At 32.4% G+C, this 27,946-nt stretch overlaps 2 protein-coding genes across 2 annotated transcripts in view; one reads left to right on the forward strand and one right to left on the reverse strand.

Moving 5' to 3' along the window:
• LOC111026914 overlaps positions 1-15,011 on the forward strand; it is a 74,930-nt gene extending 59,919 nt beyond the window's left edge. Inside the window, exon 3 of the mRNA XM_022305097.1 lies at positions 12,605-15,011. Within this exon, the coding sequence (XP_022160789.1) occupies positions 12,605-13,432 (828 nt within the window). The 3' untranslated portion in view covers positions 13,433-15,011. The remainder of the gene's footprint in view (positions 1-12,604) is intronic.
• An 11,837-nt stretch (positions 15,012-26,848) lies between these two features.
• LOC111026907 (rho guanine nucleotide exchange factor 17) overlaps positions 26,849-27,946 on the reverse strand; it is a 72,098-nt gene continuing 71,000 nt past the window's right edge. The window contains exons 19-20 of the mRNA XM_022305086.1: positions 27,652-27,822; positions 26,849-27,399 (exon numbers count right to left, since the gene is read on the reverse strand). Coding sequence (XP_022160778.1) covers positions 27,167-27,399; positions 27,652-27,822 — 404 coding nt within the window. The 3' untranslated portion in view covers positions 26,849-27,166. The remainder of the gene's footprint in view (positions 27,400-27,651; positions 27,823-27,946) is intronic.

Genomic DNA, 27,946 nt, shown 5'->3' on the forward strand with positions numbered 1-27,946 from the left:
GAATAATGATTTATAAGAAAAAACGGTATATTCTATAAATTATATGATATTTTAACTTAGGTACAACTCACTTACTATAAAGTACCTATTTACATTTTATTTAACTATCATAAAAAATATACTGTTTTTGTTACACTTATTAAGATTTATAAAAATATGTACGTTGTACGTACCTACCTAAATGTATTATGTTTAATACGAATTAGCATAAAATGAGTATAAAACAGTATGATGACATAGCATATTTATCACTATAGATCTATGTATAGATATTATTATTATATTTTATATACTTTCTTAAAGTAAAAATTATTATCTACTACTCATGAATTTTTATTTTTATCGGCACTATACTGTTCAACCCCCTGGAACCGCTTTCGCGTTATTTCGTGAGAACGATTATTTTATTATTTTAAGAATCACTAATCGTGATGATCAACCATGAATTCCTCCCTCAACTTTGATCAACTGTGTATGAAATATATAGTATTATAATGATTATAATATGTACATTTTTGTTTTCTATTTTATTTATTTTTTCAATTGTTGTGTTCATTTATAGCATTTTTAGTGCTTATTTCCAAACAAAATATTGATTATAATAATTTTAGCAGTGTAGCATTCATGGACTAAAAGTGTATTTTATTTGAGCCTTCAAATAACTTAACTAACTATGCATGTACATGTAACACACACCCCCTGTAATTATGAGTTGTGACTAATCCAAACTTATTCTTATTTACTAAGTTCTTTTACTTTACTATTGTCGCAATTTATTGTATACCTTGTAATCCATAGCAGGCGTAATGCCTAAAACTGTCTTCATGTTTTTTTAAACCATAATGTAGTGTTATATTGTACTCATAATAATTTGGGAGTTAAGAGCCTCCATAAAAACTTTTCATAGGATCATAGCCCACAAAAATATTTTGTCTTTGAAATTACCTAGTTTTATTTTGAAACTTTCCAAGTTTGCAAATTCGAATAGATTAATAATATTTGTTTTGAGACGATTGGTAAAAATGTTGTTAAAACATAACCTAATGCACACTCAAATTTGTATAAACTACTGGCATTACCATTAATACTGACTCAGTATGCTCAAAATAAGTGTTTTTAATCTTTTTGATATTGTGGCCCTTCCATAATATTTAGCCTTATTCTGCGAGGAGACAAAACTATCTAGCTGTACTGGTGTAATACATTAGGTACACCATTACGATATTAGCTTCTAGTATAATTCTATAATTTAGTCTTTTTATCTTATAAAATATGTTTGTGACATTTCAAAAAAATGTCTTAACCCAAAATTTGAGATTTTTCGGGACAACATTTGTTGTTAGTGGGTAATAACATGTTATAGGTACTATACATTTATTGGTATACATTAAATAATATATATGCACGCAAATAGATTCAAATAATCTCAATTTCCAATGAGGCTCAAATTAACCACAGTAGAGGACAATTAATTTCAGCTATATGTATGTGTATATATGCTATATAGGTACATAAAAACGAACGCGTAATGAATATTATATAATTATTTTTACCACCACAATTGAATGACAAAATGATTCATCATATAAACCGATTTTTGCCATCTCGTAACTGTTTGTTGATTTTGAAAAATCTTACATCACAAATCACGAAAACTGTAGATGAATGCTGATTTCCCCGGGCATTTACCAGAAAGTAAGTATGCGATACGTATACCACTATCGCATGCCCTCTACCAGAGCACAGTTAAAATGCGTTTGTAGGTAAATGCATTTCATAAACGCCGTCATGTCAAATCAAAACAAGGTTCTAGAATTTGCTTTTCGTTAAACTCGGCGGACTGCCGAGCATTTTCGTTATCTGTCGGCGGACTCTCGAAAGCGCAGCGGGCCGTACAATACAAGGACGAAAAGACGCGAGAACCGGCAAAATCTTGTTAAATGACGTAACGACCAGCCCGTGTGCAATAAATGCGAGGACGTGTAATATTATTATACTTCATTTTTGCGCGCGTGCGTCTATCAATCGTTATTTTCCACGATATATAATATTATACGTGTATTATACAGTAGAAGATAACACACATTGAGTCGTGTGCGAAGAGAGAGACAGAGAGACAGGGCTGCCCGAATGATAATAGAAATACATTATACAATAATTATTATCGTGTCTCCATAAATCAAAAAACTAGTAACGCGTTTTTGCGGCGGCGGCGGTTGGGCGAACAAGAAGTTCGTTTTACATTTTTAAACGCTGTGGTTTAGCCGCGAGCCGTCGTATAAATTTATTTCTGATCTCATATTTTATTTTAACGTTTCGGCGGCACCGTAATATATCAATTTTGTTTCGCCAAAAAAAAAAAAAAAAATGGATATACCATAAACGTATACGTATACTACACATAATAAAATTGAATCTATGCCGTAATTCATTTGTGTGTCATTCATGAGACGCACACGGACACGTCTCGGGAAAATTATGTATTTAATATTATAATACGTATTTTTTTTTCTACAGCACGCGCAATTTTACTTATGTCCATAACGACGTATGGTCGACTGTCGTGTTTGAACGAGTATTCGTAATAAAAATCACACGCACAAAACGTCCGAAAACACTTGTCTTGTAAAACGTATTCCTAAACACATAAAACCGCGTTAAAACGTACGGTAAACAATGGCGCTTAATATTTCACACCTTTTCACGTACGTTCGACACGTTTAGGATAATATACGAAAACCAGTTATACCGCGCCACTATATAGGAGGTACCTGTTTGAACCATTCAAGAAGAAATCTTCGAAATAATATATGTATTACATACAATTTAAGCACTTCTGAAGTGAAAGCATGCGTGAAAATAAACCACGCTAAATATGTTATGAATTATAATTCTATATAATATAATATTAAAATATACCTAGAACAGCCATATAGGCGTAGGTACACGACGACTCAACCCACAAAAGCTTCGGATCGGATTTGAGTTCACCGACATTGACCCTAAACTCTGTACAGGCGGTAATTGCTTAAGAATTAAAATAAATAAAAACATTAAACGTGTTATTATTACTCATTAGTCATTAAATTATTATTACGTTTCAATTGTTGACCCTTACCTCCGGGATAAATTGTCGGAGGTGGAATACATAATATCACGTATATTGGTCATATACAGTGGTAATAACTTTGACATAAGAACAGCGTATATAGGTAACCTACATACAGGTTAATATGTGTTATATTATTATGTTCGTAATTTCAAATATATTACAATCGTTATGACCCGGGAACTATCGCTCTATAATGATATATTGTACATAACCCCACATTGTTGCAACACTGCAATATTATATTACGATTTATTTTGAACGGATGTCGTGCAATATTGCGTGAGCAGATCATCTGTAATGTCTTCGCCAAAGTGGTTGAATTGAATAAAAAGTGGTAAAGTAGTACAACAATACATTAACAAATCGTGATTACGAAGACTATTGAACGACTATATGACTTATAACATGTTATTTGTAAAAACAATAAGGTGTGTGAACTGAAGTACTTGAAAAAAATACTTATAGTAAATAAGCAAATTATTCTGAGTATAATGTCTAAAAAAAATTCTGCGGTACTCCATGTTCGCTGTCACAAATACTTATGTTTTCGTAATATTCTGTCACTGAGTGAAATATCAATAAAAATAACAATGCTACCTACAAAATTATAGTAGTAATTTCTATAAAAACAAATAAACGAATGGGTCTTTCTACCGTTTGATGCAACCGTTTTACGTTTATTCCTGAGTAAGTATGAAAGTTCGGAATCGAGATGCACTGGTTATTATTAGAGACTTTCACTATAAGTGCTAGAAAATCATATCAACAACCCATAAACAGTACCTATCTATACCATTTCGACTTATCATATTGTGTTGGGGTACGATGTGCCTTGGACATAATATTATAATATTAAATTATTCGCTGTATTGTATTTTTGAAAGTACATGTTATTAAGATGTCAGTTACTTAGTTACATAGTTTTTGTCGATTAAAAAAAAAATCGAGGTCGTCCTACAAATGTGTCTAATACCTAATAAAAATGTACCGTCTACTGCATGGCGACAACAGTTATATAATAAGTTCGTCGCCTATAATAGTTAACATATTTAATAGTTATCATCTACACTGCATACCGTCTGCGGCCAGTAAGTTTATTATACGACCGAAAATTGTGATATTGTGTCCCGTCTAATATAATATGATATCATAGCATTAATAATATGATATACATTTTGGTCCTTTGGACGGACGGTGCTGTGCAGTTCCTATTCGTGATGTGTACACATTCTATACACCTAGTGCATCATCATTGTATAGACGAGTGACAATTATATTTATGTACCACCATTATTCGGCCATCGTGGGTGCGAGTCCGCTGTTGGTCGTATAAAATATTGTGTTAGCCGCACAAGTCATATGCGTGCGAGAGAAATTACTATTATTATTATTCTTCCCCCATCCCACCTAATACGTAAACTCAGACGAGCACCACAGCTCGTAAAAATTTATTGGGCGCCGTTTTCGTATATATATATTAACGCGAGCGGTGCGACACCCAGTGTTATACGTGTGTATATTAGGTATGTATAATAATAATGTGTATGCGTTTTCTTTGTACGACTGACTATATATATATATTTGTTGGAGAGTGATGTTTTTAAAAAAAATTATAATACACTCGACGGTTCAATTAACTCTCATCCTATATACAGTTATACGTTACGTTGTCGGAAACGACAATCGCTATATAAGGGCAATAATTAGGTATCGTTGTATAATTGCAATTTATTGTGCAGCTGCATTAATATTATATGTTAGCAAATCACTGCCACCCGAGTTGTGCATGTCTTTTAGACGCGCCAACGACATTGATTAAATTACGAACGCATTGCGCTGTTCTTGATGGCGATAAGTCGATCCGCGGCCGTTATATTTTTACACCTGAACCGATATCACTTTTATCAGACATTCGATTAACCGCACCGACATATTTGACCTATAATACGTTAAGCCGTCAATCGATCCTGAAGTGCACAGCGCCTGTTCCACGAACCGATTTAAAAACATATATCATTAGGAAACTAAAGAAAAAAAAAAATTCAAAATTTCAAAGGCGGCGATGTTAACTGTTCGCGAATAAAATGTTGAGTATATTAGTATATCGGTCTTACTGCGGTGGTTAAAATGTGTCCAACACCTGATGATACAACAACCTGTAACGTCGGCCGAGCTCTAAATGTTATGAACTTTATCTTCGATGTGTGTAGACGCTCGTGGTGTAGGTACAATTAATGGAACATAATATTTTATTATTACACCTATTATAGTCGGTACGATTTTATGGTGCGTGCACGAAATTATATCAACGAAATGATTTGTTTTGTAAAATGTTATAATTTAATTATTCGTCTATAGCCGGAGTGACGGCGGCGTGAAGGACAACGAATACAACAATCGCCGTTGCAGTGGATTTCGCCCTCTCGAAACATGTAATAGTTATCGTGCAAGTCAAGAGTAGGTTTAGGCGTGTGTTTACCATAACATACTATAAAAATATAATAATGCCCACCGTGGTTGAGTATAATATAATTATTATTTGTATATAGTGTGTGTATAGTTTAAACGTTTTCACAACTAAATCGACATCGGTTCACACACACACAAACACACGTTTGGTATACTTATTATAATAGTTTATCGGTAAAACTCATACTCATAAGTATGTAGTATAACGTAATATTAAAAAAAATACCTTCTGTGCCGATCACTAAATCTTTTTGTAAAATCGTATTATATATGTACGGGTAAAATATACTGTAATGAAAACGGGTTACTGTTCGCCGATTGGACGATATATAATACATTAATATCTATACCATATGCACTACCTACGACCTACCACATCGTATACGGTTGATAAAGTGGTCACTGGTAATCGATGATATTTTTCGGACAACGCTCGACGATCCGGGATTAATAATGACATTATACACTGTAACCGCTTGCAGTGTCTCGTCTTGAAACTATTCTCGATATATTATAATATTATCGGTACGTTTCGATCTCGGGAGAAGCGCCTCGCGACGAAATCGTTATTTCAATGCTATATAATACTACGTAATTTATATATCACTGTAACACAATAATATCCAATTTATCGAGCCAGAGATTCTCGTCGTCACCTCGCCAATCTACTCCGCTTACGTAATATTAATAATAACAACAATAACATTACACCGTGTCCACCACACCTGGCCAGTGTCTACCCCTCTGCCAGGTCACCGTTACCTCCCGCTCCTTCCTCCTTGTCCTCGACCACCTTGCTGCCGCCGCAGGAGACACCGAAAGCCGTCGTGTCGCGTACTTATATCTCGCCGGCAAATCTTTGTGCGAATCGCAAAACCCATACTACTACCGAGTTCTTTGGTTGCGATGCCACCTGTGTGAGTTCTTGCGTGAGTTTTTTCGTATTATTTTATTTTTTTTTTTACCGGTTTGACGTTTATGATATACGACCGGGAGGACGAGACCGCACGAGTAGTTGCGTCGGCGGCGGTGGCGGAACCCATTCGTCCGGCGATGACGTTGTTTCGCGTTCGTTTTTATAGTGTCGCACTAACCCCCCATTATATTATTACCTATTAGGATAGGAATTTTTTTCCTTTCTTTCTCACTGCTGCAGCAGTCAGCTCTTGACGCCCCATTTATTTTGTCACAGTCGTCGCATATAGGTACATACATATGATCTAATAAAATATTAGTCCTTTAAGTCGGTTTATTTATGATTATTTTATATGTGAATATTTTTTTGTTTTTTTCATTTTTTCATTTTTTTTTTTTTGCAAAACGTGTGACGCGCAAGTACAAAATATACTCTATAATGTACTGTGTGACGGGTCGCGATATAAAAATGAAATATTACATACCTATCGATCGAGATTTTTCTTGAGGTCTTAACGTCAAAACATTTTTTTTCAAATAAATGTTAATGCATATGGCATTTTATTACTACTATTTTTCTGTGGGCGTACGTATTTAACACCGACACAACTCGTTTCGGTTTCAATCGTGCCTCGCTTGACTGCACCATTTAGCGCAGCTGCAGGTCGGCCGGACCGAAGTTCTGTGCGCTTTTTTCATTCCCATTGTTTGAAGACATTATATTCCACGCAATTATCATATTTTACGATATCAGCATGGCTCCAAGCTCAGACATTCGGACTGCAGTACATAACGTACCCAATGTAATGTGAATATTATTAATGTTCCAATGTCAACAACTGGTACAGTCTACATTAAACATATTATATATTATATCAAACTAAACGACGAGCTGTATATATTATTGCTATAAGTCATAAGGTATTGTATATTGTTTTGGCCGTTTAATCTATCTTCGTTACCTACCAAATAGCGACACGGGCAACTGCGTATAAATGAATAATATGTGTCTACATTGTGTTTTAAATAAAATTATGGAGATATTTATTTATCGCCGTCCACTTACTTCATATTTTATATACATAGTAAATATAGTTTTAAGAGGATTCGGAGAAAGGACCCTTTTTTATTGGTCTCGATGTGTGTACCTATCGCATTAAATTATTTCAAGTGTGTATAATTATTATAATGCCAACACAAACCTTTTTGTGTACCCAAAGAGTTAGCCAGATTTATTTGACGTAGGACGATTGCCATAATAAGTATCTACACCCAAAGTAAAATATTCAGGATTTTATATTTTTAAATAATTATTATAAACTTCAAATGCTTATAAAACATATTCGTTAAACATTAATTTATACATCGAAGTTTTTGAAAAGTACTCTGAGCTACTCTAAACTATATAAGTTAATATTTATTAAAAAAAGGAAAATATTTCAGATATTTTCGTAAGTATTTTATGCTATAGGTACCTTCATTTCCCAAAAAAAAATACTAAGTATTAATGCATAGTATTACCGGTGTTTTTGTAAATATAGTAATAATTCGTTTGATTAATAGATCTTGACCAAAAATTCACACCGAAATACGATATAGTCTATACATGTATGATGTTTACTGGATACATCTTAAGTATATATTTACGTTGATCGAGAGACGTTTATAGAACATTTATTTAAAATTAGTAATGGCTCAATACTACTAAAAATAATACAAATGAGACATTTATATTATATTTATTCTTATTACTAGATAGTATCTGTATTTTAAGTTATGATCACAATGCATTTTATTAATATACTTTTAACTTTCTTATATTTTATATTTTATATCAATACATCTTCGTTTCAGATTTAAGTAGTCTTGAAATATTAAAATTGTATCAATTAACAGTTGGATACTTTGACCATCACCTATTATTGCTTAAATACCAAAAATATTACATCAACTCACCCTACCAACTGCATTTTAATATTCTCAATTATTATGAATACTATGTTAATTGATTTGAATTGAAATATTTGAAAACCATTTGATCAAAAATATTATGTTTATTACACTAATTATTATTGTAATACACTATGGGCATTTTAGTACTCCATATTTTGAAAAGTGGAATGATACAAATAGTTCAATTATAATACTACTCAAAAATTTGTGAACGAAATCAGAAAAGGGTTGTTTTCTATTTGTATTCTAAAATTAAACACCAGAGAAGAAAGCCAGACACATAGGGACCTTGCCAATATTTCAAAAGTTTTTTTTTTTTGACACACCGCCATTGATACTAAACGTTTTTTATCGAAGGTGATACCAAAACGACGTGTTGAAATCCATTGACATCTAGTAAAAGAAATATATAAACTGAAAATTAATAATTAAAACCGAACAGACATTTATACATGAAATAATATATATACTAATAAATATGAAAATTAAAATTAAAAGTAATTTGAAGTCTTATGAGAATATAATAGGTAATATAATTTTCAAATATTGATCAATGAACGAAAGTATATGTTTTCCTATGTATCTATGATTTTATATTTTTGATGACTAATTGAAATTTTCCCAGTAAGAAATAATAATCATATATAGATGCGTATGCAATTTGTATTATTATTATAATTATTAATAGTCGTTATATTTTATTTGTTTATTAAAATTACCTACTGTGTATAAATTGTACTAAAGAGTAGTAAATAGTCACCTATATATTAAATATTTAATTGCGCAAAAACCAATAATTATTATAGTCTATGGAACATAATATGTCATTATAGCAACTAGTAATATACATTTTTATTAGCCCCAAAACGACTTAATTGGCAAGTATTCAATACCGTGTTTTCAGTGCACTTTGAATTCTAAGCCACGTGATTAAACAACCGTTAAAATAGTATTTGTGATCTATTATAAGTATGTACACAATAAAATGTAACACACACAACCGTTGGAAAATTGTACTTTGAAAGTGGCGAAATTTTCATTAATTTTGCCCACACGGATCAATGTTAAAAATAGTTTTAACTTCAAGTGTAAACCGTTTATTGTACGGTCAGCTATGTATAAAGAACTTAAAAAAAAATTATATGTCGAATAAAACTGCGTTTGAGATACTTGGAATATTGTTCATTGGGATCCCGACGTTGAAAGAAATACACACCAGTATAAATAATGTGTATTCAAACGCCTCAACTTCAAAAGTTAAGTGATGGAGCTATTTTCAGATTAACAATTAATTTTCTATTTCTGAATCCATTGATGACAATAAAACGTACAATATTAATCAATACATTGAAAATCTATTAAAGTTATTTTAGAATTAAAGTGCTGTAAAGAGGCTATTAGTAAGAACGATGTTATTTTGTTTACACATTACTACTACACACGTATTGTTTATTATTATTACTATTATTTTTTTTTTTAGCTTTAATGATGTGAATTTCCCATTCTCGTCTATTTAACCATTCATGTACGTCCATGCGATGACTCTATTAAAATAAGTAGAACCGTTTAAAGTACTTGAAGTTATTTTAATGTGTATCATTTTTGAGCCCTCTTAAAAAAAGAATTAAATGTGCATTTCGTCTGCTTCGTATGGTAATATTATACTCGATAATTCAGAACTATTTCATTTTCACGTAAAACAATATAATAAATACGACAATACAACCGAACCTAGTCTTAATTTTTATGCACATTAAAAAATTGCATCTTATAAAATATGGATCATAGGTGGTGGATTTATGTTACTTATATGTAGGAACGTAGAAGAGTATGATATTATAACGGACCTTTGTACACAAAAATACAAACGATGTACGATTTTTTTTATCTAATGATTTATTTTGTCGTGGGCATGTTGTACGTCATACAGAATTTTGTAAACAGGGTACCGGATTCTGTATCCATATTATACCTGTATAGTTTTATTCAAAGAATTAAAGAATACTCGTATAGTGACATGCAATAATGTGGACGAAATTAATACTGAATGCAATGCATTTCTGAGAGACGTGCGTTGTATGTGAACCTTCGGGTAAGTGGGTGGTGGGGTATGTAGTGGTACAAAATTTGCCAAACCCGTTTCGAATTTGAGACTGTGTCGAGTATATTCCTACATACCGCTTAAATGGTTCGTGCGGAAAAATTCTACTAGGTCGCTTAATTTCACGCACCAACTGTGTACGTCAATTTTTTTAAATTTCTTTTGCCGATAAGAAACCTTTTAAAAATAAGCGCAGATAACGTTTTACCGTTTAGTGTGGAATAATAATTGTATTACCTACTAAAAAAATGACAAATAGTTAAACATTGCGTTTATCATCGTGTATGTCCATTACTAAAAATACAGGCAATATTTTATTTGAAGAAAAAAAATGTTTTCATGAATAATTAGTAGGTACGTGTAGTTTTTATCTGCGTTGGTCATAATATAAGTCGACGTTTATGTTTGGAGTTTTAAAATGTGATTAATTTATCTGTACAAGTATTTAAATTGTTTTTAAACAACAATTTAAATTATTAAGTAGGTAGGTACGTATGTATTGTATTTATATTACACACGTCCGTCTTTACTTCTCATACTCTTCAATAAAAAATTATTTGAAGTATAGGTACAAGTAATAATATATGTTTTTATGATGTTCAGAATTAAGATCAATTCTACAAAGAACAGTTACTTTCGCCGCTAGGTTTGTTTACAAACCAATTACAAAAAATGTAGAAACTTTACTGGAAATGGTTTGTAAATTGTAAATAATTCGAATAAAATCTAATTGTTCATAAAAACTATTTAATTAAATTTAATATCTCAAAATATGGTTTCCCAAAAAAAGAATGAATAGCTAAACGATATTATACAACCAATTGGTTTCTCTATTCGTTCAGAATCTAAAATATAATGGTCTGACCATCGCCAACAGAAAGGAAGGTTGGCCTCTTTGCCGCCCTATCTATTCGACAAGAGTCATAAAAAAAATGGAAATTCCTTTCCCAAAAATGCATAAGGAGTTTTCTGGCCAATAATACGTAATATCATGTACTGTCCCGATTTAGGAATTTATATCGACCGAAAACTGATATGTCGTTTCGTTTATCGTCCAATCCATAGCCCGGAGAATGTACATTGTTATATCGGGCTGTTAAGTGTAAACTATGTACGAAGTTCTCTATACCATAATGGTGCAAAGAATTCTTCGGAGGTTTCTTGGGGGAGGATTATTGGGTAAGTCGTGTCAAAAAATATGGAATCCATCCGTAGCGATTGATGGCACTGGCAAAAAAGCGGCACATGGTAATTCGTTCCTGATGGTTTTCGTCGTGTGGAGGGTGTATATAGCAGCGTTTCCCAACCATAGGGTTGCGATCCAATTTTGGGTCATGAATATTTTTGAATGGATTACCTAAAATATAATTATAAACAATTTTATCAATATAAGTAAAAAAAAAAGTAATAAATGAAGATTAATATTTTATTTTAGTCATGATAATAGAAAAAATATGGTGGCGGGGGCAGGCGGGTATTGAACATTATCAAAGGCTCTCCAACACTCAAAAGTTGAGAACCGCTGAATACCACATACATAATAGGACATAAATGGCTCCCGTAGTTTATACTCTTCGATGTATAAGTAGAACGGGAATCCGTTTCGTTGCCCTCTCATATCTCGACGTAACTGTCAAACCATCGAGAATATCATACACTTCTGCAGTAGCCTTAACCAACTGCCCAAATCCATGGCCCGAATCGCGGCCTATACAGCCGTTCGGGGCATAAGCTGGTACAAATCGATGTATCTATATTGTCATAAATTGGTACTTAATATAATAATTTAATTTCACCATTAGTTGAAGTCGTTTTAGGCTGGTTCTTACAATGTCCGGTTAAGTGTCGGTTGATCGGCGATTAACATTTTACTACCGGCAGAACTCCCCACCTGTTAAGTGTCCGTCAACTTTAATGGGACATTGTAAGAACGGCCCTTAGTCGACTAAAGGGTCCACGGATGTCCACTACCATCTCATCATTATTACTGAGCCTTTGACCCGTGTATATCATATTGTAACTGTCATGCTGATGTTTTCTCTTGTCTGTTGCAGAAGGACTTCGAGGACGAATGCGTGTTCAACGAGATGATCGAACAGAACCATTACAACACGTACTCGTCTGTCAAGTACACCAACGACCGGCGCACCCTTTACCTGGCGCTCAACAAGCGGGGCACCCCTCGCAAGGTGCAGATAAAGGCGGACGCGCCTCTCGGCAAGCTGTCCACTTACACGCGGGTGCTGACGCAACCAGTGCCGGCGGAACGGGTAGAACGGCTGTTGGCCAACCGGCGGCCTTTGCAGTCGGCCGAGTGGCCGGCGTCCATACCACACGCGCACCGGCACCAGCACGCGTGTCCACCGCACATGGGGCCACCGCACGCCACCGCCAAGCACCGCAAGTCCCAAGGCCGCAAGTGCCAAGTCAAAGGCGGCGGCGGCGGCGGCGGCGGCCGGAAGAAGAACAAGGACGACGGGAACAGGGACAGTGGCAGCAGAGAGGACGAAGACTGCGGCGGAAACAAGAAGAACAACAATCGGTGTGGCGACGGCGGCGACGAAATCAGTCACCGGAAAGTGGACGCCGCCGGCCGGAAAAAGAAATCGAAAAAACCCACGGCCGGCGGCGGCAAGGGTGGCAAAGGCGATAAGCCGCAGCGGCAACACGGCGCAAAGGCCGGGAAAAAATCGGAGACGGACGCTCCGCCATCACCACCGCTGGAACCCGTGGTCGCGGTCCAGGCGGTTACCACGGTCGTTGCCCCGTCGTCGATCGCCGACGCGGACGGCGGTGGCGACGACGACGAAGACGACGACGCGGTGGCGGCTTTGGCGGCCACGGCTCCGACAGACGAGTTCCTACATTTTAACGACAATTAACCGTAATAATATTAATAATGATAATAATAATAATACAATACATAATTATATCATACGCACTTATATTGTTATTATTACTATTATTGTCATATATATTTTATACAAACACTGTACTGCTTTTCTTATTATATAATATTATCATTTTATATATTATTTTATTATTATTATTATGTTGTGTTCGCCGCGATCGGTTCGTGCACGGGCCCCGCCGACGCGCTACCGCAAATCGAATCCACATCGTCCGCGTTCGACCTGATCCTAACGACAATAATATAACGTAATATTATTACAATCATATTATGCCTACCTACTATACTTACTTATGTCTATAAATTATTACTCATACTATTTTTTTTAGTGTTATGTAATATATCCTCTTAGCTGTACGTCCATGCATGCGACCATCATTATATTTTTTTATCATACCTACACAAATGAATATAATAATAATGATAGTTGAATAATACTTATTGATTATTGTATTATATTTTATACTCACCGAAAAACTACAATATTATCGTAAACTCTGCCCCCGCCAAGTCTAGGATCTTAACACCACGCTCCGCTTCCTCCGAGTGCGCTTATTGCCCTCCCCCGCCCACTCAGGGTTTTAAGTAACCATTTTTAATTTATTTATTTATATTTCGCAGCATCACTCATCGGTATTCAGTGAACGTTCAGTATTCTTCCGTATAAAATGTACAATAATATTATAATATAAGTATATAATAATATAATGTATTATTTCCGTTGACTTCCCGCAATGTGCCATTTTTAAGTTGTATAAAAATGAGAAAAATATGTTTATTAATTTTGTACTTCCTTGATATTAATATATCATAATATACGCCGTGTTCTATTCTGAATTATATTACACAACATATAAATATATCACATAATAAATTATACCTTACAGTAAAAATATGTATAGATGATAAACTTGTTCGTCTCTATCAAATGTAGCTCTATTCTAGTTAGGGAATACATACATGTAGTAGAACGTGCATGTTAATAAATTGTGTTTAGACAATATAAAAATTTGTTTACATTCCAAATTTCGAATAGTATAAAATGTACGTGACAAACTACTGACAAGCCAGCATCGTTTTAAATCGTCGCGACCTTATGATATTATTATTAATAATAATAATAATAAAAATATATTCATACCAAACCGATTAACGACGAATATTTTACTATTATGCACCAAAGTCGTCCCTCGCCGAATCTAAAATACCAACTCGTGAAATCTCGTGTGCTTAAAAAACGCAACAATTTTTGTAAAAAAAAATACATTTTTTATACCAAATAAGTTTATATATTTTAGTTTTCCTATGTTGTACAAATTTATATTAAATGTCATTTTTTTTCAACTTGTAATTTTTAAATGTGCCTGACTAGTTTTATTTAATGCGTATATTAGCATTGCCTATATGATATCTGTATAATATTACTATTTATTTATTATCCGTACACGGTGATTTGAAAATTTCCGATGACGGTTTTTAATGAATACATTGCGAAAAATATGAATTAATGTCCCCAAGAAATATTATAATATAGTGATTTTTGTACTCCACATTGTGAAAATTTCAGAGAAAAGCACCTAGTCAATATTCGTTAAATAAGTGTTTAGAACATTAGGGAGAAGTATATATTATGCAAATAAAAACCAAAACAATCAATATTCGAGGTCCACAGGTGTGGCTTGGCGATTGGCCTCAGTCACTTGAGTGTTTTGAGGTCAAGCGTCGACCGGCGTCCGGCGTCGTTAGTTACCAGATGGGTGACCACACGGATTTTTAGTGACAAATCCTAGTTCCACGTACATGTGTTTATCAACCAACCGTACCCCCTCCTCCACAAAATGCTAAATGCCATAGTTTCCAAAGCTTAAGATCGATAAAACAAAATATAAATATTCTAAGTTTTGTACTTTTTAGAGATTTTCTTTTGTTTTTACTTATATTTTATACTTGTAAAAGTTGTAGGTATATACCTCTCTCTGGTGATCGAGGAGCTAGTGTGTTTATTACTTAAGTATTAATTCTGAAAGCGGTTCTCGTTGTGTCCATCGTATTATGTATTTTTACTAGATAATATATCTATTATACTTACCTGTACACTTATATTTTATATATTTTAGTCCATCATTGTTTATTTATACTACTACCATTTCTATGTTCCCAAAAATGATTGTTTGTGTTAGTTTGATATTGTAACCATTGTATAACAAATGTTGTGACCAAAAACGAAAAAAATCCAACCGTTCAAATATAATATTATACGTACCTAACATCATTATTATTTTATTTTATTGTAAATAAATGTCAGTATTTTTAAATGTTGCAAAAATATATTTATTCAACGTAACTAATTATACAATTAAGTATATTATAGATGCGTGTAGTTTGGTTAATACTGTCTTATTATCATACAAAACTATATAGTATAATGTCTTGCACTGTCGCCTGTTATAGGTACTTCTTGTAAAAAATTGTTTTCTACCAATGGAATTGTCTTATATAAACCTTAGTTATTATGTGGAATAAAAATGTCGTCTTTGTGACGACGTATATAATGAAAAACGAAACAATTTACACCGTCCAACTCTTAATGGCTATCTAATATTGTATCGGCGGCAACGCAGACACTCGGCCAAAGCGCCAAAAAGTATACTGCGTTTTGTAGCAAAATAATACCAATATATAAAGAGAACAGAGAAACACCGTCACATATAGATACGATGTCTATATATATTATGTTTTATTATATTTTTGTGTTTGACTTAAACGTCTATACTTACATTTACCGAGGTGACAGCTCGAGCAGACGGTCGTTGGCAGTCCCCTCCCCGCGATCTCGTCTTGAGTCGTTACGTCTCTGTGACCATTAAATTTAGAACTGCCTTAAAATTAGATGATTAGTGCAATTTTCTGTCATTTAATAATGCTTATGGCTTTTTTTTCATTTCCACACTTCATTCTGACTCTGGGCGGGCAGTGTAATAAAAATATCTACTGGCGCGTTTAAAAGTTTTAATTAAGTCGTGTGTAGGTAGGTATATATACACTGCTTCACGTCTCTTGGTTTTATTTTTAATTAATAATATGTCTACTCGCGATATCAACTACTGTAATATTGTTATTTTAAATGTTTTCAATGTTGATTGATGTTAGTAGTATATAAAATAGCCTATATTCAGAAACCTCATCCACCCCCCTAACCCTTATACTAACCCTTACCATCGTGAGATAGTTGGTCCATAAAGAAAATAATAAAATCAATAAATGTGAAATTGGTTCAAAACATGAAAATAAAATAAAAACATTACATTATAGGTACATATAGTACCAATTATAGATCTCAGTCTCTTTACGTAAATGAAAAAAAACAATTCACTTCGTCAACCGCCTGGCCATCTGAAAATGGTTACTGGTAAGTAATAGTTACATAATAGTATGAGCTTGATTTTTTTTAAGCTACTCATTTCAAACAGTTTATTTATGCTTCTGAGAGAAGAAATGAAAATATTTTGCCTTAATAAGAAACTTGAAAATGTAATATAATGTTAATTTATTAAATTAAATTAAAATTGCTATCAAATTTAATTTTTAAAAAAAATTCAGTGTTAATTCATAATAATTTTTATATGTGGACTGGAAGTTCAAATTTCGATCAAATTAATCAAAATGACAAAATCACGAACATTTGCAAATAATTTTGAGTTAGAAATTCCTTTAACATTTTATTTTTATATCTAACATTTAAAAATTACAATTACGTTTAAATAAAATAGAATCTTGGTCCAATGACTGGAAAATTAATGACGATAAATCTGCACAGGTGAATTTTTCACTAAACAAAAGGGAATGTACCTCACTAAAGTTTAATAACAAACAAATTCCACTTCACCAGTCAACTAAATAGTAAATACCTAGGTATAACTGTAGATAAAAGATTAACCTGGTCAAACACACCAAGCAAAAACGAAAACAACTTAACTCCCGCCTCCATCTTAATAGACTTCTACTAAAATCAAACATAAGTCTCGAAAACAAACTAATCCTACACTAAGTAATCATCAGGCCAGAAGGCCATACGGCATCCGAATTTGGGGCCAAGCCAAACCTGCAAACATTCGCCCTATTCAAGCCTTCCAGTAAATTACCCTAAGACTTATCACCGGTGCTTCATGGTACATAACAAATGCAGCCCTCCATAATGACCTAAAAATTCAATCAGTAAACGAGCTTGCAAAAAGCCACAACAGAAGTTTCCATTCAAAATTAACAAACAAACCATATAAGCCCCGTCATTCAAATGATGTCCTCTCTTACATTACCACAAACTCACAGTCGATCAAAAAGAAAATAATCTAGAGATCTCCTAAAATAGGGGAAATAAAATTTCTGAGGTTCTGTTAATGAACGGTCTCCTCTTCACGTTATTCATGTTTGTATATCTTCTATATTGTTATCCTTATTACTAATTGTTTTTTATTGTAAAACAGATTGAATATATTTTAATAAAAAAGAGAATTAATAAAATAAAACATTTGAAAATGTAATACTACATTTTACAAACGTTTTTTTACCATTAATACAAAAAAGTTTACTGGAAAGTCACATTAATATTTTATGAATTTGGATATTCCCCGATTTCTCAATTTCAACATAAAATTGCCAGCATTTTAAAATTGTTGTTCACATGTTTGAAATCTAAATAGAATGGAACAAAATATACTTAAATGGTTAACATTGTTGGACGTGATCGTAACTCATTCGTGCAGTGGAACAACATTTAAGTGTTTATAATTGTTTAAATATGTGAAACATGTTCAACTGCTAAAGCTTAGAAAGAACTAAACGAATTAGTTTCTGATTAGTGGGTAGTAAAAGTTGTATTAGACTCTGTGAAGAGTATACTTGAAGTAGTTTTGAAACTTAGTACCATTGGGTTTTAAAAAGTTAAGTGTTTTGTGGTGAGTTTTGTTATTAATCACCCTGGCAGCTAATTGAGTTGTAGCATCTCTAAACTAGAAAATATCTCATCGTTTAAAAGTTATAGTTTACAACAACCTCAACTACTTAATAATATGTATAGTGTCATTTCAATTATACTCTACAGATGTATATTCTATTTAATTAATCTAAATGCAATTTTAAATTATACAAAAAATACAGAAAGAAAAGCAACTCTGAAGTTGTTCCAATTTTTATTTCGCAATAATTTTTCTATTCTTATTTAAATGTACTGGATGAGAACAGCACAATGTACATATATACAGTTTGAATATTTTAATAAAATTAGTACATTACATAGAATATAAAAACATGAAATAGGAAAATACATTTTACATTTTTGAAAAAACAATCATTTTATTAACTGTAGGTACAAATAAATAAGTGATCCTAATTGACCAATATCCTCATTCTAACAATAATGTAATTATAATAGTAGTTTTTATTGCTAAAAGGTACATATAGAGTGGGTAAAGGTTTTTGGAACTGAATGATGGGACCTTATAACCCTAAGGATAGCAGGGCATTGGTCTCCATTTGACCATTAATTAGTTTGGATAGAAAATATAAACTATCCCGTTGTACTTTGTACTATGTCCTTGGTGCCGTTTATAAAGGATAAACGTGGCAAAATGAATGGGAAATAAATGCCCACCTTATGATACGCACCAGTGCCCTGCAGAGGCCAGATGTGATACTATTTGGGCTGATTACGCCATTAATGTTTACAAAATATGGTTTCCTAGTAGACAAACAGGAACGAATTGATGACATTAAGGGCTCGCCGAAACCATGATCTACACACATGAACAAATCAGAGCACACGTGCGGTCAAAATACTTGGCAAAGTCTAAATATATCGAATCAACCAGGAAAATGTTTGCTAAAACTACAGCAGCAAGACGTCGAGAAACTGAACGAGAGTAGGTCAATGGGTATCCGATATTGCCGAATCATAGTCAAACCAGCAAAATGCGTATAACATGCGACGGTACACGTATGGTGAATATTATATATATTTTAAGGTGCACCGCTGCAGTAGAATCAGTTTTTATTTCAGCTCTCGTCTTCCGGTGAGACAATCGCACCTGACGTTGCGCCGCGTCTGTTTAAAAATAGACGTCTGCCGGCCGCCCGGCTGTTGGCGACAAGAGTGCAGTTTTCGAAGCAACCCCCACCTCCTCCCCCTCCCACTCAAAGCCGTTTCGCCATCCGTACTTGAACGGCCGGTGGACAATGCACTCGGCCGAACGCGTTTTGTCGTCGTAAATAGTCTTCGACGCGTCCGCTGCAGTTTTGGCACGTGCCGACCGTGCACGCGTCGCAGAAAATATAGCCATATAGGTAGGCACGACAACGAGGGACTGCCGCAACACGATTTTTCGAAATACTCACGGCTACCGGAAGCGAAAACGAACCAACGTGGTCGTTAGCATAATTTTTAGTTTTGACAATTTGACGAAATTTATCTCCGTGACGAGCACCACCCCGTACTATAATATGTAGTCACATTACGGTTATACCGCTCTGTACAATATACATAATAATATTATAATGGTTATAACTGTTGAAACTATCACTACCTCTACAGAGTTACTCAAATGTCTTTGTGCTCTATATAATATATACTCATTATACCCCACCGCACATGTTATATAATATTATTATGTTATGTAATAGGTATTTGGCTCGTTATCGTAAAGCTGCGACTTTTTCATTATTTTTTTTATTTTTATTTTTCTTATCACTCTGGTGCCAGTAGATTTATACAAATTCCATGCTAATAACTCCGCGACATTATCACAGTAATATAACGTGCTTGGGTAATATATATAATTATTATTATTACCCTATGGCTCCATAAGGTTGAGACCTAATTTCATAAAAACACGTATTGATACGATTTGACTGATTTTTTTTTTTAAATATAATTTAGGTTACTACCTACCAACTATTGTAGCGATGCATTTAAAACATAACGAATTTGCATTATTAAAATTTAGAATACATTCAGTGTAATCTTTATTAGGTACGTCGTATGATACATTGATACTGCAGCACATTCAACTATATAATTATACGAGTATAGGTGGATAACTTTAAAATAATTTTTGATTTCGGAATGACCGATAATCGTTGAAGTCAATGAGTGAAATTATATTCATTGTACAACGAAAAACGTGATTTATTTGGGGGAATTGACCGATAATCTATACTGCACGCAGCAGTTACATTGATACAATAGGTATGTTGCGAAGAAAAATAAAAGTCCGGTCCTAGAATATTAACTATTATAATTTAAAACGACGTCTTACTCATTTGAGATACCTATTGTAAATTTGTAACCTTATGGCCTACACTTGAATATTCATCTATCTAATTAATGTGACTCTGTTGAGATTGGTTTTTAGTGGGTTAAAAATTATTTTAGAGTGGTTTCGAATACATTATATTTCGTCATTACCACTACGTTTCAGTCATCTTCAAGTTGAACTTTAATTAGCGGCACGATGTGGTGATATCACTATAACACAGCCAATGAAAAAGAAACTACGCTTTAATGAATTCTTGATGGGTTACAAAATATTACAAATTAAATTTCATAATTCCTACATTAATTTATTATAATACGTATTATTTTAAAAGAACATTATAAATATTTATAATGGTTTGCTACTAACAGAATACCTATCTACTAATTGTAGCATATACTTAAGTACATAAAAGAATATAACTACCTAATAAGTACTATTACAAATTATGTCAGGTTCAAAATATTTTGAAAATTTTATCATATATACACAGAAATCGATAAAATAAACATTAACAATTGAAAATTCAAAGTATCTACGGTTATTCGTTTTTGAGGAACACCAAAAAAAACAAAATCAATTTCGTTCAAAACCGTTTTTTTCTAATTTTTCTTAATTTTTTTCTGATTATTTTGGAAAATACTTTCAACTGGGACCTCTCTCTCTCTTATGTGCCAACCAGATCCAATTTTCTATCAGAAATCACGATAGAAAATCGAAGTATTTTTCTACTAATTTTTGTGTATACAGATACACACAAAAAAAACACACTTACACATAATTTACCATTGAAAAATCAATACGCTCCACTCAGAATCTAAAATCCCATCAAACATTATATTTTTATAGATGATAGATCACTCAAAAACGTTTTACACTTTACGGAAATAAATTCAGAAAATATATTTATATTATATATTACATAAAATAAAGATTATCTTCATTAAATATTAACTTTTGAGTTTTTTTATGTAACAATATGTTTTTAGTAACCTTTGAAATTTGCTTTTTATATTTGAATATTAGATATATAATATATAAAGTTTCAAATAAAAGTACGCAACGAATGCAATAATATTATTTTTATTTATATGATGAAATATAATATGTTTTTTATTTTTATTTTGAACTACTATTTGGTTCATTTAGTAAATGCTTAAAATTAAATAAAAATAATAATACAATAAAAACATTATGGGTTTTTTTGAATTGTAATTATTTTAGTATGAACATTTTAATATTTATTATGACGTATATATTGTATAATGAAAATTTAGTTTTATATTTTTAGTTGAAAATGAATCAATATTTACGAACCAACTTGTTGAACCAAACGGATCTCAATTTACAGTTATGTTTACTCATAGGTACCTTAACACTACACATATTATTTAGGTTCTACTTTCGAGTATAGAATCTGTTAAATGTGGTTCTTCGATAAACATTTTATAGATTTTAAGCATATGGACATAGATGACAAAGTCCAATATCAGTCTTACAGTCTGTGATGTTTACAGCAAAAATGAAAGTCAACGACTTGATTATATTAATATTTAGAAAATCGGCTTAACATAAAATGACTATAATAATTATATTATTATATGCTAATTATGTCTTAACCTTTAGGAATAGACTTATAGATATTACCCTTTTGACATATATAGTGAAAATACCAAAAACTTCTGGAATTGTTGAACGATGGGTGGGTGGGTATAAATTACCTATCTTACTCTGGGAAACCAGTTTGATTACAATACCTATAATATCTCTTTAATCTAAATCGTGAAACTGTAGGCCATCACTATCGACAGAACGTTTGATACTAATCACACATAACAGATGGTTGGATTTCAATGAATAAAAATAATTTTATAGACAATTATGCGGTTCTTCAGCGGACGTATTTTTTAATGACATAACTAACCTATAAGCGATTTAACGAGGCGCTTGCGAGTGTAGAGGTATTGGATATACTTACACTGCATTCGTAATTTCGAATATAATTTTCAATCAATTTTATGAGCGTATTTACAACTTATAATATAAAGTGATGACTATACAAACTATCTGCAGTGATAATACCTGAAGGTAGTAAATATTGTTACAGCTACTATTAAAAAATCAAATTATTAGCATTAAGGCCCGTTTTTCAGTCAACGTCAAAAATTAATATTGTTATAGTATTAGATATTTTATATTATTACAAATATATTTTTAAATCAATTCATTATTGTATAATATTTTTAATATCCTATAAATATAATTATTATGAAGTTTAAAAAACTCCACACATTGGATGAACTAATAAAATTTGATTGTTCAAATTATTATGAATTTGAATATTTGAACGTAAAATAACGATGATTTCTCCTCACACGGTTTTTGATATTTTGTTGTAATTCAAAGAATATTAATCGTAGAAACTTGAAACAAATCACTATTGTTTAGATTATAATTTCCCCAAAACAGAGCTGAGGGTTACATTTATAATGACGTAAAAAAATTAACATAGTTATGGGCTAATGCTGGGGGGGGGAGGTGGCTTGTACTCCATCGACTCTACGAAAAATATGTCATTGGTGGTAACATTATTGGTACCCACGATTAGTCCGAATTTCCCACAAGAATAGATACTACAAAAACTATTGTTCTCATTAAATTACAAATATCGTATATACTGAAATACAAATTAAAAGGAAATAGTATTTAATAATCTACATTAGAAATGTGTATAGTAATAATTTCTGTTGGTATAGAGTGTAGACTATCGACCAGTGAGAACAAAATGTCACATTAAATATATTTGCATAATGCTGAAGTCTTTGGAGTGTCAAAATCTGATTTACAGTTTACATTTTTCTTAATTGTAAATAAACTAAAATGTGGTGCCATAGTTATTAGATACTTATCGAACAGTGCACCAAGTTACAGCAAAGCAGCGATACTTGATCAACGAATAAGTTTAGTATACAAAAACAATCTCGGAGTTAGGAAGAAGAAACAGGCATTTTTTTTTTCATTACTGCAACGTCGCTAATGGTTAATTTATATTTTATTTTATTCACACTACCCATGTATGAGATCACATTTAGATATATACTTATTGTGTTAATATTTACAAGTCGTATATTGCAAATTAACATTCATAATAGCCATACATTTGAGTCAAGTATGGGTACATTCAATATAAATGAAAATGTTTACAATTTACATCAACCGATATTTCAACTGTAACATATTTCCAGTTAAAGAATTAAAAAAGTAAGTAGCTTAATATATTTACTTAAAATATCTATCTTATATTTTTTTTTTTACCTAAATTTAGAAAATTACAAACACGAAATAAAATCCAATTGTAATTCATGTAGTTTAAATATATTTACCTTTTTAATGATCTGGTGGTGACTTTCTGCAATGCAAGAGAAGAGCCGTACTTCACATTTCACTCAACAAACACTTTTTGATATCTTTTGTGATTAAATTACGAGAATAACAATAAAGATAAAAATTGAATAATGCAACACCAACTAATACAAAAATGAAAAATTTGTTTGACGATTTCTATGCCTCGCTCATAAGAGTACAAAGGTATATTTTATCCATAGTAAACTAAATTATTTTTTTCTTTATTTTTACTTGAGGATTGTGTTCAATTTTAATAAAAGAATTTTTATACTAAGAATAATTTATGACTTTATAAATAGATTTTAAAAAAAATGGTTGTAAAAATTGATAGAATGTCTATGCGATAACGTTTAAATACGATATATTTTGCAACCATGCATAGTGACCGGAGAGGTGTACTCATTAGATGAAATTTAAATTCTATAATTTTTGATATTATCTAATCCATCTTTTTTTAAACGATATATTTCGCACTTATGTTTGACCAATTATAATCATTTTAAATGAATGATAATAATTGTCAAGATAAACGAATATGCGTTTTAATGATTCGAGTTACAAAGGTACGTTTGATAGTAAATTCACGTTTATCACAATTGACGATTCACTATATAATATTATAATGGCCATCATTATATGAATGTTTCGATCCGTAATTACATAGCTATTTTAACGTTTTACACATCAGTAAAGTGAGAAAAGTATTGATTTACAATAATGACAATGTTTAATATTAATAGTATGGTTAAGAGAATGTCAGCGCGCTGTTTGTTTTCTCTCGATGGATGAAACGCGACATAGACAAAATACATTTACTCAGAATCATTTTTTTATCTTAGCAATCTTAAAGTAAAATTAGACATCACAAAAACGATAGAGAATAATATTTTTTAGGATATGACATATTGATTTGTCTACACATTATCTCAAAACAATGCACACATCACAAATACAATGTCAAAGAATAATAAAATATAAAACTGATGTTAAATAACCCTCAAAAATATTATTCTCTGTAATTTTTTGGAAAAGGTGATTTTACTATTAAGATTGCTAAAAATCATAGAAGAGACATTTTAAGTAAAATCGTCTAATCTATGCTGCGAGTGAGAGAAAACAAATATTGCGTTGACTACATCATCTTAATATATTTTACTGTAACACATATTAAAGAAAGACTACTTTAAAAGTAGGAATTCGAGTTTAGACTGCAGTCCCTACTTTGATGAGTAATTTTTACATGAGTATAACCAACAGAGGAAACATAAATAAACCACTATCCATACAAATGTCATAAAAGTAATGTAAGTATTTTAGCCAAGCTATAGGCTCGAAATAATTTGTCAAATATGATGATTTAATGTAACTTTCAAACATAATACCTCAACACGTCACTATATAATATATTCCCTTAAGCATTATCCTGTACTAATGCCCACCAACATCCGGTACAATTTTCAATTTTTAATTATTTTAATTACAGTTTTTTAAAAACAATTTTAACAATTATAAATAAATTATACTTGACACAATTGAGTAGGTCGTAAGTAGGTACTGCAAATTTCAACATGCAATTCAAAATGTTTAATTATATTAACTTTGTGTAGTATTAATTAGGTATACAATAACAATTTGGTAACAAATAATTACATAATAACTTATAAGTCAAAATCGTAAGATCCAACTCTACGTGACATACAAAACAATAAAATATGTTTAATAAACAAAATAAAAATAAATTAGGTACCTATATTTTAGTTAAAAATATAAACATTAATTAAACGGGTTTCAGTACATAATTTAAAGTTAAAAAAATTAGGAATACTGTACCTGATATTCCTAAAGTAAATACCTACATGTATTTCTCACTAAACAAAAATTAGCTAAGACTTAATTTAACTGCGACTTACATTCGATGTATATATACTTATCGCTAATAAAGGAGTATTATTAAATTTTACAATATCTATGAATTTAGTAAAAATTATAATAACTTATTAATATTAATATTTTACTTTTATTTAACACAAATTCAAGCACACGACTTAATAATTATGATAAATAATTATAATAATAATAGTAATAACGAGAAAATGACAAAGAACGATTGAAAATAAATGGCAATAATAATGAGAATTTATAAATAACAAAAAAAAAATTAAAATATTCAAAATAATTAAAAAATCAATTATAATTTAAGAAAAATCACGAACAAATGCATCATAATAACATGACGTGTGTAAGATATAACATAATATAGACATTGAGGAAACCCTAATAATAATATCCACTTAAAATCTGGACAGGAAGTTAGGGAATTTGATGCAGTAAAATGTTGGGGAACCTCCGTATCATACATTCACTCAATGTCACTTTTTTCTAAACACACGATGGCACCCAAGCGGCAAAGCCGCCACAGGAGCAAATACTGAAATATGTAGGGTTACCCTCGCGCAAATACGAATACAAGTCAGTGTAAGGTTCTCTATGGGCGGTTAAGGATAGACACGTGCACTAGTTACAGTATTGGTCTATGCTAATAACTAACAAGTAATAATACAATAATTAATTACCGATTGATGGTAATACTACATTGATCGGATTGCGCTACATCGACGCTGACGATAAATTTACAAAAATCAGACACACCGATCCGGTAAACTATATATTGCACAGGAATGGATTTGAACCAAACAAAAAACGACTCCGTTCAGAGTTATTTGCTCTAACGACTCATCCACCAACCCAACATAGGTAGGTAGTTTAAAAGGATCGAGTGCACTGATCCGATTATTACGCTCGGCGCCACTGCGACTGCGTGCAGTAATTATCCATGCAAACGCACACTCGTCTTCACGCAATATCGGAGAAACGTGTTATTAACTTATAATTTATAATATCGATCTGCAGAGGTGGTGGTCCACGAACGATCTTGAAATCGGAGACTGTAATGTATTTAAGGGCTGCGTCTCCTACGCCGAATCCGCGTCCCGTCACACGTGCCACAGCAACAGGTGGTTAGTGGAGTCCTCGCGACCAGCCACTTCCGACGCAGCCGTTGACCGGAAATCCTCGTACCCGTCGCCGCCCGATATCAGCAACAGCTTGCCGGACGAGCTCATCTTCCTCTGATTCAACGATTGTCGTCGCTGTTTAGAAAAGTTCTGCGGCAAATGGCCGACCAGAGTCAGGAACCGTACGTGGCCCGTGTGACCGTGTGGAACACCTGTGGGAAAAGTTAAGAGTATATAAATACAACAGAAGAAATACTCAAATCAATTTAGGATAAATATTATGAATAATGAATTCCGTGCGCTTTTTAATGTCAACCAAGATCCTAAAAATGTTCCACTCCATTTCCTCCACACAAACATGCTCTAGATTTTACATCTAAGCATGCCTGGTAATGTATCATACATTCATACATAAACCTTGGTATAGTGCTATGGATATATAGGTTTACAGTGTACTAACTAACCAATAGGAACAGGGAGTGTGACAAGTTTGCCGGTGTTCGCGACCACGGCCGGTATGGACATGGTCAAGACAACGCCCGCGCTGGTGCCGATCCACAATAGGTCTTTGACCGCCAACAGTGACGTCACTCTAAGACACGCCGCTTTGTGTTGCCTTATGATGTCGTCGCAGCCTGCAAAGGGCAAACGGTAAAAAATGAAAGATTAAAAAAAATAAAACAAGAAATTGACTATTACTGACGTCCGTCATATTACCTATATGCGTTATGTACATGATATTAATATTATTAAAACGGT

The sequence above is a fragment of the Myzus persicae genome, unplaced genomic scaffold (genome assembly GCF_001856785.1).
Source record: "Myzus persicae strain clone G006 unplaced genomic scaffold, MPER_G0061.0, whole genome shotgun sequence".
In the NCBI taxonomy this organism is placed as follows: domain Eukaryota; kingdom Metazoa; phylum Arthropoda; class Insecta; order Hemiptera; family Aphididae; genus Myzus; species Myzus persicae.